Source organism: Nothobranchius furzeri, chromosome 19, assembly GCF_043380555.1.
Source record: "Nothobranchius furzeri strain GRZ-AD chromosome 19, NfurGRZ-RIMD1, whole genome shotgun sequence".
Classification (NCBI taxonomy): domain Eukaryota; kingdom Metazoa; phylum Chordata; class Actinopteri; order Cyprinodontiformes; family Nothobranchiidae; genus Nothobranchius; species Nothobranchius furzeri.
This window is the reverse complement of record NC_091759.1, coordinates 9745384-9762501: the sequence shown is the minus strand read 5'-3', so window position 1 is coordinate 9762501 and position 17118 is coordinate 9745384. Positions and strand designations below refer to the sequence as shown.

The window sequence follows — 17118 nt, the reverse complement described above, 5'->3', positions numbered from 1 at the left end:
GGTCGCGGGGGCAGCATCCCAACTAGGGAGCTCCAGGCCGTCCTCTCCCCGGCCACCTCCACCAGCTCCTCCGGCAGGACCCCAAGGCGTTCCCGGACCAGATTGGAGATGTAACCTCTCCAACGTGTCCTGGGTCGACCCGGGGGCCTCCTGCCGGCAGGACATGCCCGAAACACCTCCCCAGGGAGGCGTCCAGGAGGCATCCTGACCAGATGCCCAAACCACCTCAACTGGCTCCTTTCGATCCGGAGGAGCAGCGGTTCTACTCCGAGTCCCTCCCGAATGTCCGAGCTCCTCACCCTATCTCTAAGGCTGAGCCCGGCCACCCTACGGAGGAAACTCATTTCGGCCGCTTGTATCCGCGATCTCGTTCTTTCGGTCATTGCCCAAAGCTCATGACCATAGGTGAGGATTGGGACGTAGATCGACCGGTAAATCGAGAGCCTGGCTTTCTGGCTCAGCTCCCTCTTCCCCACGACAGATCGGCTCAGCGTCCGCATCACTGCAGAGGCTGAACCAATCCGCCTGTCGATCTCCCGATCCCTCCTACCCTCACTCGTGAACAAGACCCCGAGATACTTAAACTCCTCCACTTGAGGTAGGACCTCTCCCCCGACACGGAGTTGGCAAGCCACCCTTTTCCGGTCGAGAACCATGGTCTCAGATTTGGAGGTGCTGATCCTCATCCCAGCCGCTTCACACTTGGCCGCGAACCTACCCAGCAAGAGCTGAAGGTCAGAGCTGGATGAAGCTAGGAGGACCACATCATCCACAAAAAGCAGAGACGAGATTCTCCTGCCACCAAACTCGACACACTCCACACCACGGCTGCGTCTAGAAATTCTGTCCATAAAAGTGATGAACAGAACCGGTGACAAAGGGCAGCCCTGGCGGAGTCCAACCCTCAGCGGGAACAGGTCCGACTTACTACCGGCTATGCGGACCAAACTCACGCTCCTCTGGTAAAGGGACTGAATGGCCCTTAACAGAAAGCCACCCACCCCATACTCCTGGAGCGTCCCCCACAGGGTGCCCCTGGGGACACGGTCATAAGCCTTCTCCAAATCCACAAAGCACATGTGGATTGGTCGGGCAAACTCCCATGCCCCCTCCATCACCCTTGCAAGGGTATAGAGCTGGTCCACAGTTCCACGGCCAGGACGAAAACCACATTGCTCCTCCTCTATCTGAGATTCAACTATCGGACCCTCCTCTCCAGTACCTTGGAGTAGACCTTTCCAGTTTCCTGTTATGTTTTTATGATCACTAACAGGAAAAGGAAGTTAAGGCAGGGTATCTGAAGGTTTAAGGGAACCAAATTTAGGACTTTTTCAGACCTTTTTTAAGGCCTCTTTGACCAAATTTAAGTAATTTTTAAAAATTAAATTTAAGCTAAAATTTCCAGCCATTGCCTGGAACCGGTGCTAACCACGTCGCAAACGTGGGAATAGCCATCCAGTTACCATTAAACTTGCACTTCCCCATGGTGCAAGCTCCCACTAGCTTAACCAGCTAATGTGCTCATCTAAAAATAGCCCCCTTTCACAACCAGCTGAATGTGTACGGTTCCGCTTACGCCAACATCATACACAAAAAATGCTGAACTAGAAATTCGCAAAATTTTAATAGAAATAAAATAATCTAGTTTATTGAGTCTTTGGTAATTTAAGACCTTTGGAAACTGTATTTAAGGATTATTTGTCATTTTTAAGGCCTTAAATTTGGAAAAGCAAATTTAAGACTTTTTAAGACTTCTTAAGTACCCGCGGATACCCTGTAAGGTGTGTAAAGTTAATATGAAACTTTCACTTTCACAGTTAATAACTCAACAGGGTGTTTTAGTATCAGAAAACTCTAATTAAATTCTAAATTAGCACAAAATTTAAATCTATTTAAGAATATATATTGTTAATTGCCCAACATTGTTGTGTGGGTTTTTCTTCTGTCCAGAATGAGGTTATAAACAATGATCCATAAACGAAATGCATGGCTGAAGATTTAAAACAGAAAGAGAGGAAGCGGGAGCAGCTTCACAACAAACTCTTTTCATTCAGATGTTTAAAGAAAAAACATACTTTCCAACTGGTAAACGGTCGAGGCTCCCGTTAAAACACAACGAGCAGCTTTCACTTCTTCCATCGGAAAATAACACTCCTTAAACTGACATCAGTGTTCAGCTTTGCAAAAAACTCAAATACGGTACAATCGCATGCATTATTCCCTGTGTTTTATTGATTTTACTGAACATTTTGGAGAAGATAAAAGCAAAAAACAAAAAAGCAAAAAACAAAGTTTTATTGATCTATGTTGTGAAAAAAATCAAATGACAACCCAGCATTTATTATGTTTCTATCAATATCCATCATGTTTGCAGGAACATGTGACCAGATTTAATCATAACTGATCTATCGGTGTCGGTTCAAACACAGAGACTGAGTTTAGGGTCCAGCAGATCAAAGCTGTTCCTCCTGCAAAAATAGCACCCCGATCACTGACCGCTTACATCATGATGAGCTAACTCAACATTAAACGTTTTAAAGACTGTTGAACATTCCCAGCTGAAGGGATTCCCAATCCCCTCTGCCCCGAGTCAGAGAGAAAATCTCTGCTGTGATTTAACTTATTCAAGCTGTTGAAAGGATGAGCTCAGCGAAGTGCTCGGCTCTCACCGAGATGGAGACGACATATTCACAGCTGGTCCTGAATGCTTGTGCGTCAGACAAAACCCAGCCATGAAGCGTTTACACCTGCGGGTCAGCACCTGTGAGTCAGGGCCGCCGTGGGAACCAGGAGCTGACGGAAAACAGCTATGTCAGTTATTTAAAGTTAAAATAGGGATTTACAGCACAGAAACTAATATTACATAAAAACTGCGGGAAATCAGTCTCAAACTAACGGAGTTTTTTTTTTAGAAAGGAATGCACATTGGTCCCACTTTTTATGCAAGGGTTTTGATCTAAAACTATATTATTTTGAGAAATGCCGGGAGCTGTTGTCGTTTTTGGTAAAATTTTAAAGACCAAGTTCACTGAGAAATCGTTTTTTTACTTGTTATCTTGAAAAACCAACTGTTACTCTGACCCCGGCTTTCCACTGGAGCCGTCAGCAGCACGTTACTGCAGCAGCACGTCTTGCTCGCGTAAACTGCTGCTCGGCCCTTCCCACAAGATGCGAAGCAGCAGGGGAGCAGCTGTCACCGACCGAGCACGAAGTCACACGAGTGACTTCGTCAGTAAATACAACAACAAGCAGGAGAAAACTACAACATGGCTCCAAAAGGTTTGTGTTTTATGTTCTGTCCGTTTTATAATCGCCAATACGGACCTGAAAAACAAAGGAGACCGCTAGCTAGGTGATAACTTCTCACGGGGACGCACATTTAGTAACTTTTTTTAAAGTAAAGCAACCGAAGGCAGTACGTTTCTTTATTCTGAAAATCTCGGGAGCTTCTCTCCATTTCCGCGTCCGATTTCCTGTCTTTCCTTCCCCAAAAATGTTGAACTTGACCCGTTTCAGAGGCGTCGCGTGTAGAAAATAGAACCGGCGCGTAAAGGCCGCGACATGCTGCTCCTGAGACGCGGCCGACTCGCGCTGCTGACGACTCCAGTGGAAAAGGTTCTGTTGACCACAGCGGTTCCTATCAGCAGCTATGACGTGCTGCTGCAGTAACGTGCTGCTGACGGCTCCTGTGGAAAGCAGGGGTGAGTCTCACGTGCAGGATGAACGTGAAAATGGTCTGCTACCCCTATTTCCTGCTTCAGCCACTAATAGAAAATAGGCACGAAAACACTCACTTTAGAAAAGCTACTTAGATCCTCTGATGGCCTTTCCTTGCGAGGGATGGAAATGAGGGTTGATCGTTTTAATCTGTAAAGCACTTTGAGTTGCATTCCTTGTAAGAAAAGCACTTTATAGATAATGTCTGATTTGATTTGATCTACATCACATCATTCACAGACTCACTCATGATCAATCAATCACTCAATCAAAGCTTTATTTATAAAGCGCCTTCCGCAACCCTATCGGGAAGCCCAAGGCGCTGGGAAGATGATGGGAAGGCTGTTGTTGATTTGGAATTGAGGAAAGACCAGGGCACATCTTGGCTAGTAGAAGCTAACCTTTCTCCAACCATTCTAACTGCTAACCGTTAGCATTAGCAACTCCACCACATAGCAGAACTCCTTCAGGCTTGTGTTATTTGTGGAGATAAAACTTCAATGTTGCAAACAGCGTCAGTGGTAGAGTTGTGTTGCTGTTAGCCAATCAGAGGCAAGATGTTCAAATATCAGGAAATGAGAGTACATATCCTTCACCGTCTGCTTACCTCTGCTCTGGGTACTTTGTAACTGCTGAAACAGAAGCGCGAGAGCTTTTTCCCCCCCACAGAGATGGACTCACAAGGCATTCCACTTAGAGTCTACAGCATATGTATATAAAAACGAGTGAACCTGGTCTTTAAAAATCAAGCACTCTCACTCAGCTTTGTGCTGTGAATGACTCTCAGATATTACAACACCAAATGTTAGCTCTTTATTAGCCTGGCACGGACGGAGCTGTCAACTGACCGCTACCTGGTGGTGAGTTGGCTCAGATGGTGGGGGAGGATGCTGGTCAGACCAGGCAGGCCCAAACGTATCGCAAGGGTCTGCTGGGAACGTCTGACAGAGTCTCCTGTCAGAAGGAGCTTCAACTCCCACCTCCAACAGAACTTCTAAAATGTTCTGGGGGGAGGCGGGGGACATTGAGTCTGAATGGACCCTGTTCCGTGCCTCCATTGTTGAGGCGGCCGACCGGAGCTGTGGCAAGATCGTCTGTGCCTGTCGTGGTGGCAACCGCTAAACCCGCTGGTGGACACCGGCGGTTAGGGATGCTGTCAAGCTGAAGAAAGAGTCCTATCAGGTCTTTTTGGCCTGTGGGACTCCAGAGGCAGCTGACGGGCACCGGCAGTCCAAGCGGAATGTGGCTCGGGTGGTCGCCGAGGCAAAAACCCAGGCATGGGAGTAGTTCGGTGAGACCATGGAGAAAGACTTCCGTACGGCTTCGAGGAGAGTCTGGTCCACCATCCGGCGCCTCAGGGGGGGAAAGCAGTGTGCTACCAACACTATCTATAGTGGGGACGGTGTGCTGCTGACCTCTACTCAGAACGTTGTGGATCGGTGGGCAGAATACTTCGAAGACCTCCTCAATCCCACCAACACGTCTTCCAGTGAGGAAGCAGAGTCTGGGGACTTTGAGTTGGACTCTCAAATCTCTGGTGCTGAGGTCACCGAGGTGGTTAAAAAGCTCGTCTGTGGCAAGGCTCCAGGGGTGGATGAGATCCGCCCAGAGTTCCTTAAGGCTCTGGATGTTGTGGGGCTGTGTTGACTGACGCGGCTCTGCAATATCGCATGGACATCGGGGGCAGTCCCACCGGACTGGCAGACCGGGTTGGTGGTCCCCTTATTTAAAAAGGGGGACTGCTGGGTGTGTTCCAACTACAGGGGGGTCACACTCCTGAGCCTTCCTGGTATTGTCTATTCAGGAGTTCTGGAGAGGAGGGTCCGTCGGATTGTTGAACCTCAGATTCAGGAGGAGCAATGTGGTTTTCGTCTGGGCCTCTTGACTTAGGCTACTGCCCCCGCGACCCGACTCCGGATAAGCGGATGAAAATGGATGGATAAGCGGATGAAAATGGATGAATGGATCGGATGAAAATGGATGGATCGGATCAAGCGGATGAAAATGGATGGATGGATCGGATGAAAATCGATGGATGGATGGATCGGAAGAAAATATATATGTATGTATGGATGTATGGATGTATGGATGGATGGATGGATGGATGGATGGACATCTATGTCCATTCATTCTTTAAAGCCAGTTTCTTTGAAATCCATCAGGTTTTTGAGACCTTTTGCTAACAAACTTACAGAGGCAGACACATTATAGCCTGCAAATAAACCAAAACACTCCAGGAATAAAAGGAAAAAATATTTTTTTTAAATTAATTAAAAAACGTCACCAGAAGCTAACAAATTTGTCACTGTTGCATATAATTTTTTCGAGAATTTGACTTGCTAGGTGTGTTTGCTTCACTCGCACACATACGCAAATAAAAACAACACACTGTTGACATGAACAGCACAAAAAAGGTTGATTGTGTCAGATTTGAGTCATTCCCTTAAAAAAAAAAGTTAACTAAACAAGGACACGAAGCTCAGGAATGACGTGAAATATCTGCTGGTTCATAGGGTTTTCCTTCAGCCGGGAATCCGTCTGCACAAGCGTAAATCCCAGTGGAAATTCGGGGTTTCCAAAATGACTAAACATTTTCCCAAACTGCTCGTGAACACAACTCCACGGTTGAATACATCCCACAAACACTGGGAACAGAGCTCTGCTGTGTTTCGCTCCCCTCGCCACATTCAGCAGCTCAGCGCTCTAAACTGACTCCAGACCTGTAATTTGGCTCCAGATGTGGATCTTCACACTGCAGACCAAGAAACAAGAACTCACCCTGTCACGAGCGAGCGCGGTGAGGTGGGTAATTTTAGCTTTCAGGAAACATTTCCCAGAGTTCATCCTGAGCCTGACAACAAGCACGGAGTTTGTCCGCAGCAGGTGGCCTCTGGCCTTTAACCTCTACAGGTGATCCAGTAAAAAGAGGCATTTTCTAATTGAAGTGGCTAAAGAGTCGTTTTCCATTGGAACACACTCATTGTGTCCCAAACTGATTTGTTTAACAGAAAAACAAACATTCTTAAGTCAATTAGTATGTGAACAACACGTTTTAAGCTGACAGTACCATAAAAAGGCTTATATATTAGCAATGTCCCTTTTCTAAGTACACACGTTGTTGTTTCCCCTCTACTTTCATCCATCTGTTTGCAGAGCACAACATTTTTATTACATGACAAAGTTTCTGCTCATAAAAGGAAACTTTGATTACAAGAACTGAAAAGAACGACACTAAAGACGTGAGACGGTTGCCAAAAAAGCACTGGTGGTATGCTGTATCCTGTGACCCGTCCGATTCTGTGACCTGATTACAGACCTAAATGGTCTTGTGTACCTTGAACACAACCTGAACTCCCTTTCTGGAGGGAAACTGACCTTAAGACTGAACATAAACACTAAAAGCCAGATCAGGGGTCACAACATGACAATGTAACCAGTAACACCAGTTCAAATCCCCCACAGATGTTTCAAGTCTCCTAAATCCCCACTGATTTTATTTTTTTTTTCATAATCCTGTTTTCATTTTAAACTATGAAGCCAAAAATCTTCAAATAGCATTATTTGTTCCCATTCATCATGTTAGATTGTAAAAATGCCTGAAATATATAGTAGATTAATTATTTACAGCTCAATCAGTCCTCCAGGGAGGTGGTTGATCTGGCAACTTTAGCTGATTTATGAGCATTTTACATTTTAATTCATAGTAATCTCGCTCCTGTGGTCTTACATGAAGTCATCTTGAATGTGGATCTGATTTGAGACAATTAATAATTGAAAAAAGAGGACTTACCACCGACATGCAGCTGAAGAACTGGGATCAGAAACCAGTTGCAGCTCTCTGAAAGCGTTTCTCTGCCTCCTTCTCTCTCTGGGGTGTGGCTCCAACCAGGAAATCCATCCTACTTCGTTTTTTTTTCACCAAACAACTTCATTTTTTCTCCCTTTCTCCCCTCCCTACCCTCCCGCCTTGTGCATGCTTTCAGCTAAACAGCGCCCCTTGCTGGAGAACACATCACACAGCAATAACTAGTGAATAATCCTGTTTTTGTCTCATTTAAATGTTTGAATACGAAAAATATGAAACGTTTTCAGTAAAATGCTTTATGGTGATCAAAACGCTTTTTTGTGGTAATTCTTGCACCCTTAAAGAGAAAAAAATCGTAAATTTGAAAAGAAAATGCACAAACGATATTTTTCCTGATGGTGTGAAAATCTGTTAAAAATTAAAATCTGTATTATTTATTTTAAACAAACCATGTTAGACTTCTGTGTTTGTGTGGCAAATTGGGTACTTGTCACCCAAACAGACATACCGGAAGACGTGAATCCTTTCAGAATAAAGTCCAAAATTTTGTCTAAACAGTTCTAAATGCAGGATAATTACATTATAATCACACTTTTTTAAATATTAACATTAAATCTTCAACTATATAATGTTCTATTATCTATCTATCTATCGAATCTTATAAATTTCCAATTTAGAATAAAATAGAAAATACCTTTATCTCACAAAAGAGAAACTGAAGTATTATACAACTCCTATAGTAACATAAAACACAATAACTACATATACATAGCAATCAAACAAATTTTGTACAGAAAATTTATAAAAATGTTCAGTGATATGTACCCAGGTGTGTAAATGATCCTAGAGAAGTAAACACTGTACAACCAAGCTGCAAATGAGTAACAGCAATTTACCAGATTATATATATAAATGTGTGTGTGTGTGTGTGTGTGTGTGTGTGTGTGTGTGTGTGTGTGTGTGTGTGTGTGTGTGTGTGTGTGTAAATAACTAATACCAAACCCGAAGTAAAACTACGTTTTTTATTATTCCCTATTAAAATCTTAAAACCTAATGAGATAATGTCTGCTTACTTCAATTAAGAGTTGTATTTCATATTTTCAGACTAATTTTAAAAGAACGGTCATTTGATCCCTAGCTTTTGAACAGCTTTGAATTTTATTTTGAAGTACCTAACAGGAAGTGTGTAAAACGCTTTGATTTTGACGCACTGAACTCCTAGAATCTGCGGCACAATATCAGAATCAGCACCTGAACCACCGACAAAGACCGCATAAGGAAAAAATAAAATACAGGATTCAGATTAATTTCCAACCGGATACAGTCTGGTAAAGTATTCACTCTTCTTCGCTGGTTAATCTGTAATAAGGGCCTATTTTGTTATTGTTTGAAGACGGAACTTGCATGTGGATTGCATAAATGATAGTTACACATTTTAAATATTTATACATCTTTAATGGCCTACTGATTACATTCACCCATTCATCGTGTAATTTGCTGTTCTCCGGCCGACGCCCTCAACGGGACTGATGCTCCGCTGCGACTGCACCACAGATGCTGACAGGACCATTAAATCTTTTTATTTATTTATCACCATTCTTGCTGGTGTGTTTGATGGATCGGAACCGGGCCGAGGCCTCATTTCCCAGAATAAAATTAATCTAAATAGAGCTCGGTGGGAGCTCTATTTTGGTCTAGTGAGACAAGATGACCCGGTTTCTGTTTCACCGTCCAGATTAATCCGCCTCAATCTGACATAAATGGCTGATGCTGGACTAGGCTGAGATCCAGAACCACACCCGGTGACCCTCTCTATCCATCAGCTGGTTTACTATTTATATTTTATTGAGTAAATTGTCTTATATAACTCATGTAGCGTGCTTATTTACTGAAAATCCTAATTACTAAGTTGTTCCACCAGTCTGTTGGTGCTGTATTTGAACCGCTCCAGTTTCCTAAATTTCATGGCAGTTCATGCAAACGTTAAACAAACCATTACACTGTCGTTGCTACAACATTATTTCACCACCATTTAATTCTATAGTTGTGGATCTGATTAATATGTATAACATAACCAGCAGTAATGTTGCATTCTCGGTGCACTATAGGGTGAAATCCTGCAGAGATGTCTTTATATCTCTGCTGAAATAACAATTATTGCAGGTTGTGATATTTACACTGTAGAAAATAATGTCTGCATTAACCAGAATTTAAATTTAGGAGATTGGATGTTTTAAAATACCATTTTGTTTGGGCTGCATGACTATGGTAGACATCAATGGGTTAGGGTTTTTTTTTTATCCAGAAACACACTTAAGATTTAAAAAAAAATATCTCAATCCAAGTTAAAGAACCCATGCCACACTAAAAATCATGTTAAATAAAAGTACAATGTAGAGCTATAAGATAACAGAGGCTGTGTCATTTCTTTTGGATGAAGCTCATCAAACAGTATCCAGATCAGATTATTCTGAATTTTTATATTTTACTTTTTAAAACAAGTTGCAGACACAATGGAGAAATCCAGCAGCATGTACGACTCCTTCCTCTTCTGGAGGCAGCCAATCCCAGCTCTGGATCTGTCTGAGCTGGAAGACCTGGGACTGACCGACTCCATGAGAAGCAGCAAAACAAACAAGATGTGGAGTCAGGATGACAAGGTTGTGCTTTTGAACTTTCTGAATCCTAAATGAACATATGCATTTTTTTTTGCGCTCCTGTATAAAACATTATCTCCACTCCTGCAGCAGGAGCTGTCAGAGTTCTCCTCCTTCAACTACTGGAGAGCTCCCATCGCTGACGTGGACTCTCTACTGGCTGACCTCAACCTGCTGCTCTAAAGCCATCACAATCTGACCCCAGATCAAACCTGCATCATCTGATTCAGCCTAACATCAGTAGATCTGTGACCCGTATTTAAATGTCCTGTTTAAACCAATAAGCTAGTACATTTTTTATTAATATGGAGTTGACATAAATTGGGCCTGTTGATCTATTAGTCTTCTTAAATGTATTAATCTGAATTAAGAAGATATTCAAAATATTGAAACAAACTGAAGGTCCGAATGAACTTAATAGAGTAATAGAAACACTACATCACTTATTACAGCCATTGATGATCAAATATGGTGCTTTGGGGTATAATTTATTTTAAAATCATTGATTCTTACCTTATGGTAAATTAATGCATGTCACACTAACTGAGTTTTGGAGATTTGAACTTTGTTTTCTGCAGAATTAAAGCAAAAAGTGACCTTAAACTTACTGGTTTATGTCCCTAAAGTTGGCTAAACATGACCCACATGTGAATTTTAATTTTCAGAATGTTTTTCTGAGTTTATATGTGTACAAGTTTTTTTGTGCCTTTTTGTTTTATTCAGAAATGTGTTTATTTTTTGAAAACTATTTCCTATTGATTTATCCTGTTTCGAGTGAGACTCAAATTTCAGAATAAACTGACACCTGCTCACAATTTAGGGACATGTGACTGCAATTATTTATTAAAAATTAAGAGGCAGAGTTCTTTATTACAAAAAAATTCATTTTCCTATGGAGAAATTTTTAAGCAGCTCAAGATAACCGTGATAGATAGCAGACAACAACAAATACGCCATTTCATCCCACTTGTCAGCATCTGTTCTGGCGATATAATACTATCTACGGTGACTCCGCTACCCACACTGACCTCAAGTCAGCTGTAATGTCACAATGTTAGAAAGCCCGCCCATAGGGAGGTTAACGCACATTCTGGCTTCCACCTCCGGTGTCGCGAGGCCGCCATATTTGTTCTAGAAAAATACAAAATTAAATAGGTTGTTTTTAGTTCTCCGCAGCTAAACGGCTGCATGTCAGAACACGGGTGACGACAGGAGGCGTACAGTTACAAGACTCAACAAGGCAAAAAGAGGTAAAACCTGAATTAATTTAGCTTACTAACTAAATTCATGCGCGCAGGCTAATAGCTAACGCAGCAGACTAGTAAATAACAGTAATAGAGTACGAACTTCCTTCCAAGACCTTCACAATAAAATACACAAGCTCCGCTTGCCAATATTACATTAGTTTTCTTCCACTTTATGGTTAAAATAATATAATTGGCCGTAAATTAATTTAGAATTAATTTTCCGCATCCATATGGATAATCAAGTATTCATTATTTTAATTTGTTGTTACAAGCCAAAATTAAGAATATATTCAAGTCACTCAGAGCACTGGTATTTCACGATCAACCAGTGCACCTATAATCTTTGAATCAATGCTTTTTACTTTACCTTATATTAAATACATCCATGCATTTGGGAGAACATATGACTTACGACTTATGAATCAAGTCTCTTATGTTGGAAGTCTGAATCCATGACTTCCGGAAAGGGAACGATAACCTCTCGCTAACTTTCCTAAAACGAACAAGCTCTGCCGAGATCGACAGATGTGGTTCCTAATGTCTAAGGTTTTGGGAAACCTTGAAATATATTCTGCACATCGTTCGTTTTTTCTTACGTGGTCCTGAACGATAAAAGCGCAATCGTCCTCCTAACAGGGGACTAGCTCTGTTTAGCTAGCTAGCTTGCTAACATTAGCAAAGCACATAGGAGCAGCTTTCCCGGCCCCGCACAAACCTACACACGGTAAGCAGTTTCTCATCCGTCATACACTAGCAAAAGAGCCGGATCTTCCACGCACATAATTACTCCAAGTAGTTTAAATAACATTAAGTAGAGAAATCCTGTTTTACTACGAGTCGGTAAGCAGTTTGGCGATGCACGCTTGTACAATGCATCTAACCGGATGTGGAAGTAGTTTTTTCTCCGTGTGTAAAATAGGAAATTTCTGTGTGACTTCCCCCGGAAAGCCAACAACTTAATATCAAACAGTTTCCTGTCGGTGCTACAGTAAATTTATCGGTGGCAGATATTTGATGTTTACGCAGTCGATGCTAAAGATAGGCGCTTGGAGAGGGACCAGGGGGGTAACGTGGCACATGGCGGACTGTTTTCTGGTCGTGAAGGCGCGTAAAATGGCTCCTCGGTCAAAGAGAGAAAAACCTCGTCCTTCTACGCTATTTCACAACACTAACCCCTCAATGTAGCTTGGGTTCCTTTATCGGACACAGCGTTTTAAACACAGTCGAGATTAAAATTGAAATTTCCACATTTAAAACTAAACACCGTGCCATATTAAATACAGAAACTTTGAATAGTTTCCCTTTGTAGTTCTGATGTTGTATTTATGTATTCATTAAAAGTAAAAATACTAACGCGCAGAATGTCTGTGCGTACATAACTGGACATTAATCAATTGTTTTTGTTATTATTATCATCTAATCATCAGTAAAAACAGCAACAATCCTCACCACAGAAACATTTTGTGTTTGTTCAGATTTAGTTAAACAGCACAGGGGTGAGTGTGTCCGATAATAGACGCATGATAGTTAACTTCACAGACGAATGAATCCTGTGTAAAAGGGAAGTTTGGGGTTTTTCTGATGAATTTATGCAACAAAGTTTAAAAATAAAATGCTGCATAAACTCAGTATAAGTTAAAGGGTTAAAAGTTAACGTTTTGTTATTTGTCAGGTCAGGAGCTACAGATATGATTAAAACATGAATAATAGTCTGGAGTTTGCATAATTAAAGACAATAGGTTTGTATTTGGTTTATGGACCATTTCCTGTGCTGATGATAAGAATAATTAAACATGTATTCTTATTATTATTTATATTTGTTCCATAGACTCATGCCACAATAAAATCCACATTTGTGAAAGCATAAAACGTATTAATTGGGTCGATTTTGTGTTATCTACATGTTTTACTTTCTGCAAAAGTTTTATTACAATAGAAAAAACGTGCATTTACATGGGAAGCATGCAAAAGATGTTTGACTGAGTTGATTTTAAATTAACTATTTGATGATCAGATCTGATCACCTGTATGGATCTGTGTCAGATGTCACTGGTGGACCTGGGGAAGCGACTGCTGGATGCAGCCCGGAAAGGCAACGATGATGAGGTCAGAAACCTGATGGCCAATGGAGCTCCGTTCACGACTGACTGGGTAAGAAAACAGCTGACAGCATTAAATCTTTAAATTACCGAAAGAACGATGGCAGGTCTTTCAACACAGCCACAGTTTCTGTGTGAATTATCTTTTTTTTTGTGTGTTTTTGACAGTTGGGAACGTCTCCCCTCCACCTGGCTGCTCAGCACGGCCATTATTCCACTGCGGACGTCCTGCTGAGAGCCGGTGTCAGCAGAGACGCTCGCACCAAAGTGGACAGGACCCCGCTGCATATGGCTGCTGCTGAGGGACACAATGTCATTGTAGAGCTGCTGATCAGGGTAGGATCTCTGGTTTTCTACAGATTAAAAAAACGATTAGGTCAGGAACAAACTTCAATCAGATAATTTTCAGAGAATTAGGTTAACTTAAAAAAATAAACTGCTTTCAGAGTGGAGCAGATATCAATGCCAAAGACATGCTGAAGATGACAGCTCTTCACTGGGCTGCACAGCACGGGCACCATGGTGTGGCTGAGACCCTCATCAAAAACGGGGCTGACGTGCACGCGCGCAGTAAATTCGACAAGACACCTTTTGACATCTCGGCAGACATCCAGAACACAGAGCTGATGGTGCTGCTGCAGGTGAGAGAAAACCTGGAATGCTAAAGATCTGTCCGTCAGACGCCTGCACTTGTGTAATATAGGGAGATATTAAAGGTGTGTGTGTGTGTGTGTGTGTGTGTGTGTGTGTGTGTGTGTGTGTGTGTGTGTGTGTGTGTGTGTGTGTGTGTGTGTGCGTGTGTGTGTAGGAGAGCATGCAGAACCAGGTCAACATGAACCAGGTGAGCATGAATGTGGAGACTAGCAGCACCACAAACCAGCCACAGTTCATCATCCAGGGAATACCCACCCTCCAGGGGGGGGTGGTGAACCTGGCGGAGCTGCTCAACAAGGCCAGTGCAGGTGGGAACACACACACACACATCACTTTGATAGTAAACTGAATCTTTTCTTAACTAATGAATGTTTTTGTCCCTAAGGAGAGTCGGAGGAAGCGATGGCTGCCAACGCTTTGGACTCCAACATCCAGCACGCCACCGTCGTTAACGAGAGTGGCCAGAGGGTTATCACCATAGTAACAGATCAACACGGCAACTTGCAGACCACCGGAGGGATGACGCAGCCGTTTTTTGTCACAATGCAGCACGGGCAGCAGAGTATGACACAGACGGCACCCAATCAGAGTTGGAGGGGTCGGCGGGTTGTTTTGCCTCTAAACACGTTTGTTTATTTTCAGTGCTGGCGGTGCCAGCCAACACGGTGACAGAGGAGGTGGTAACAGAGGAGCCTCCTCCATCCAGGAAGAGAAAGCTGGAGGTGACCAACAACCACAGTGACACGGGAGAGACGGTTAGCAGAACCTTTGGTCAAAAATGTAAAGAGTTGCACTGGTTAGCTGGCGTAAATGGAAATTGTCTTCCAGAAATACAGAAAAAAGCCAAAGAGATGGCTTCTAAAGTCTGGGTTTGTTATTACTACAGAAGTAATCTTGCTGTGAAAAATGAGGAAAAACAACATTTTTTTATGTTACTAATTCATTAGTGGACGTGTTTTGAATCTGAAACCAGTGGGATCTGGTGGTTTTCTCAGCTTTCCTAAACAGAGTGATAAAGTTTGATGTTTTTTTTGCTTTACTTCCAAGGATTTCACAGCCTCTAAAACAAAATCTCCCTTATTTCCTTCTTCTCCAGGAGTTGTTGCAGAGACAACTGCAGGAAGCCAACAGGAAGGCCCAGGAGTACCGACAGCAGCTGCTGCGTAAGGAGCAGGAAGCCGAGGAGTACCGCATAAAGCTGGAGGCCATGGCCCAAATTCAGGCCAACAGCAGCAACACCAACACCGCCGGCGGTGCCACCAACGCTGCGAGTCCTGAGGAGGTGGTGGGAGGAGAGGATGAGGAGGAGGGGGCTACTGGTGTGGTAGAAGAAGAGGGAGAAATGGTTGTGCTGCAGGAGGGGGGCATCATCATGGAAGGGGAGGAGGGTCAGGTGACGCTGGTGGAGACAGGAGGAGAGGCAACTCAGGTCAGCTCCTAACAGAGACCCAACAGGAGGAGACGGGGAGGGAGGGGGACGCTAATGAGAAAACACATCACAACAGGAGGTTGCTGATTAGACTCTTGAATCTGGCGGAGACGTGGGGGGAGGAGCCGACTCGTGGCAGGATTTGTGAACCATTTTGAATCCCCTCAGAGGTCTAACACCAACCAGAAAAAGAGGAAAATGGTAAACTTTCAGAGGAGGGCTAGACGTGGGTCAGCTCTGCACCGTTTTAAACGCATCAGGGAGATGTACGGACACTTCGTTGGACAACAGAACAGAAGAGTTGCCGTTTTGAGGGTGTGGGACACTGACTTGTTCGCTTGCTTTAGTTTTTGATGTATCGAATTGAATCAGAAACACTGTGGGGAGCTGGAGGACAATCCTTTTCACAGGGAAGCATCTCTGTCCTCCAAACGCCTCACGTCACGTTTCACTTCCCCGCTTAAAAGGGAGTGAAGGGTTGTAAAGAGAATCACCGAAACGGGACGTGTAGAATATGCAAGAAGTTAGCATTAACTTGTCTTATTTACATTTTCATGCCATTCATTAACCACCTCATCTTCATTCATAACTTTTATTTGCATGATGTTCAGTTATTACCTTGTTTCATTTAGTGAATCATCACAGCTTGTCTTAACAGCTTCATAAATGTTTATGTTGTTCGTTTTCACACAGTCTCCTTTAAACTAGGGCCACAGATGCCATAACATGGACATGTTTATTTTTCAGTATTTGGACACTAAAATAACTTCCAGTGAATGTTTGCAACCTGTTTTAAACTGTTTAATAGCATCTGATCCTTCAGTTTTCTTTTCAATGCCAAAGGTTTCCCAAATGCTTCTAATATGATCAAGCAGAAACCTCAGTAGTTGTTTTTAAAGAAGCTAAAGAAGTCTCCTAACCACCTTTCTACCCTGTTCCTCACCTAACAGGCCAACAAATGTCCAAAACTAACAATTCAACCCAGAATCCTGACTAGAGAACCAGAGCCACTCATTATAATGAAGCCATCCGTTTTCCCACTACTTAAACTGTCTTTTTGGAAGAAAACATCCAAAGATATCCAGTTTATTAAGGTAGAAAACGATGAAAGTGCAGCTAATTGACTATTTTTCTGCTGTGCGGCTTCTATAGTCGGCTATTATAAATGTTAAAAATCATTTAATAAAGTGGTCTAACATATCTTTAGTCCAGTGTTTTAATGAAGGTTTGTAAGAAAGCAGTGAGATACTGTTGAAGTGTTTTATTTCTAATAAATTCTTCGAGTTGTTTATGAAAAAAAGAGATCAGACATAATTTCTACCCAAAGCTTTCTGAAACCACATAAAGCCTTATTGCTGTGGAGAACAAGTCGGCAGTGTTTCATTGCTTTGTTGCATGTCAGATCGTAATTGTAGACAGTTGATGTTGCATCTTTGCCACTCTGCAAAATCTGAACAAAAAGCAGGAGCTTGTCAGTGTTTTGCACTTCCTCTCGTCTTGTGTGACACAT

At 42.7% G+C, this 17118-nt stretch overlaps 3 protein-coding genes across 4 annotated transcripts in view; 2 read left to right on the top strand and 1 right to left on the bottom strand.

Annotated features, from left to right (window-relative positions):
• The window catches only part of cdc42se1 (CDC42 small effector 1), a 28064-nt gene extending 20427 nt beyond the window's left edge, over window positions 1-7637 (bottom strand). The window contains exon 1 of the mRNA XM_015973402.3: window positions 7508-7637. The gene's annotated coding sequence lies outside the window, so the exon portion shown is untranslated. The remainder of the gene's footprint in view (window positions 1-7507) is intronic.
• Window positions 7638-8700: 1063 nt separating this feature from the next.
• mllt11 (MLLT11 transcription factor 7 cofactor) lies at window positions 8701-10994 on the top strand. Of its 2 annotated transcripts, none has more exons than XM_015973404.3 (3): window positions 8701-8850; window positions 10025-10182; window positions 10273-10994. In XM_015973404.3, exons 2-3 carry the CDS (start codon window positions 10036-10038, stop codon window positions 10360-10362), a joined length of 237 nt encoding a protein of 78 aa, XP_015828890.1. In that variant the 5' UTR covers window positions 8701-8850; window positions 10025-10035; the 3' UTR covers window positions 10363-10994. The 2 variants fall into 2 exon arrangements, with proteins under 2 accessions (XP_015828890.1, XP_015828889.1); XM_015973403.3 differs by having other exon boundaries at window positions 8711-8850; window positions 10270-10994.
• Window positions 10995-11301: 307 nt separating this feature from the next.
• gabpb2a (GA binding protein transcription factor subunit beta 2a) lies at window positions 11302-15766 on the top strand. The gene is made up of 8 exons (XM_070547622.1): window positions 11302-11429; window positions 13441-13577; window positions 13694-13861; window positions 13972-14166; window positions 14334-14487; window positions 14565-14741; window positions 14822-14934; window positions 15276-15766. Exons 2-8 carry the CDS (start codon window positions 13455-13457, stop codon window positions 15618-15620), a joined length of 1275 nt encoding a protein of 424 aa, XP_070403723.1. The 5' UTR covers window positions 11302-11429; window positions 13441-13454; the 3' UTR covers window positions 15621-15766.
• Window positions 15767-17118: the final 1352 nt, after the last annotated feature.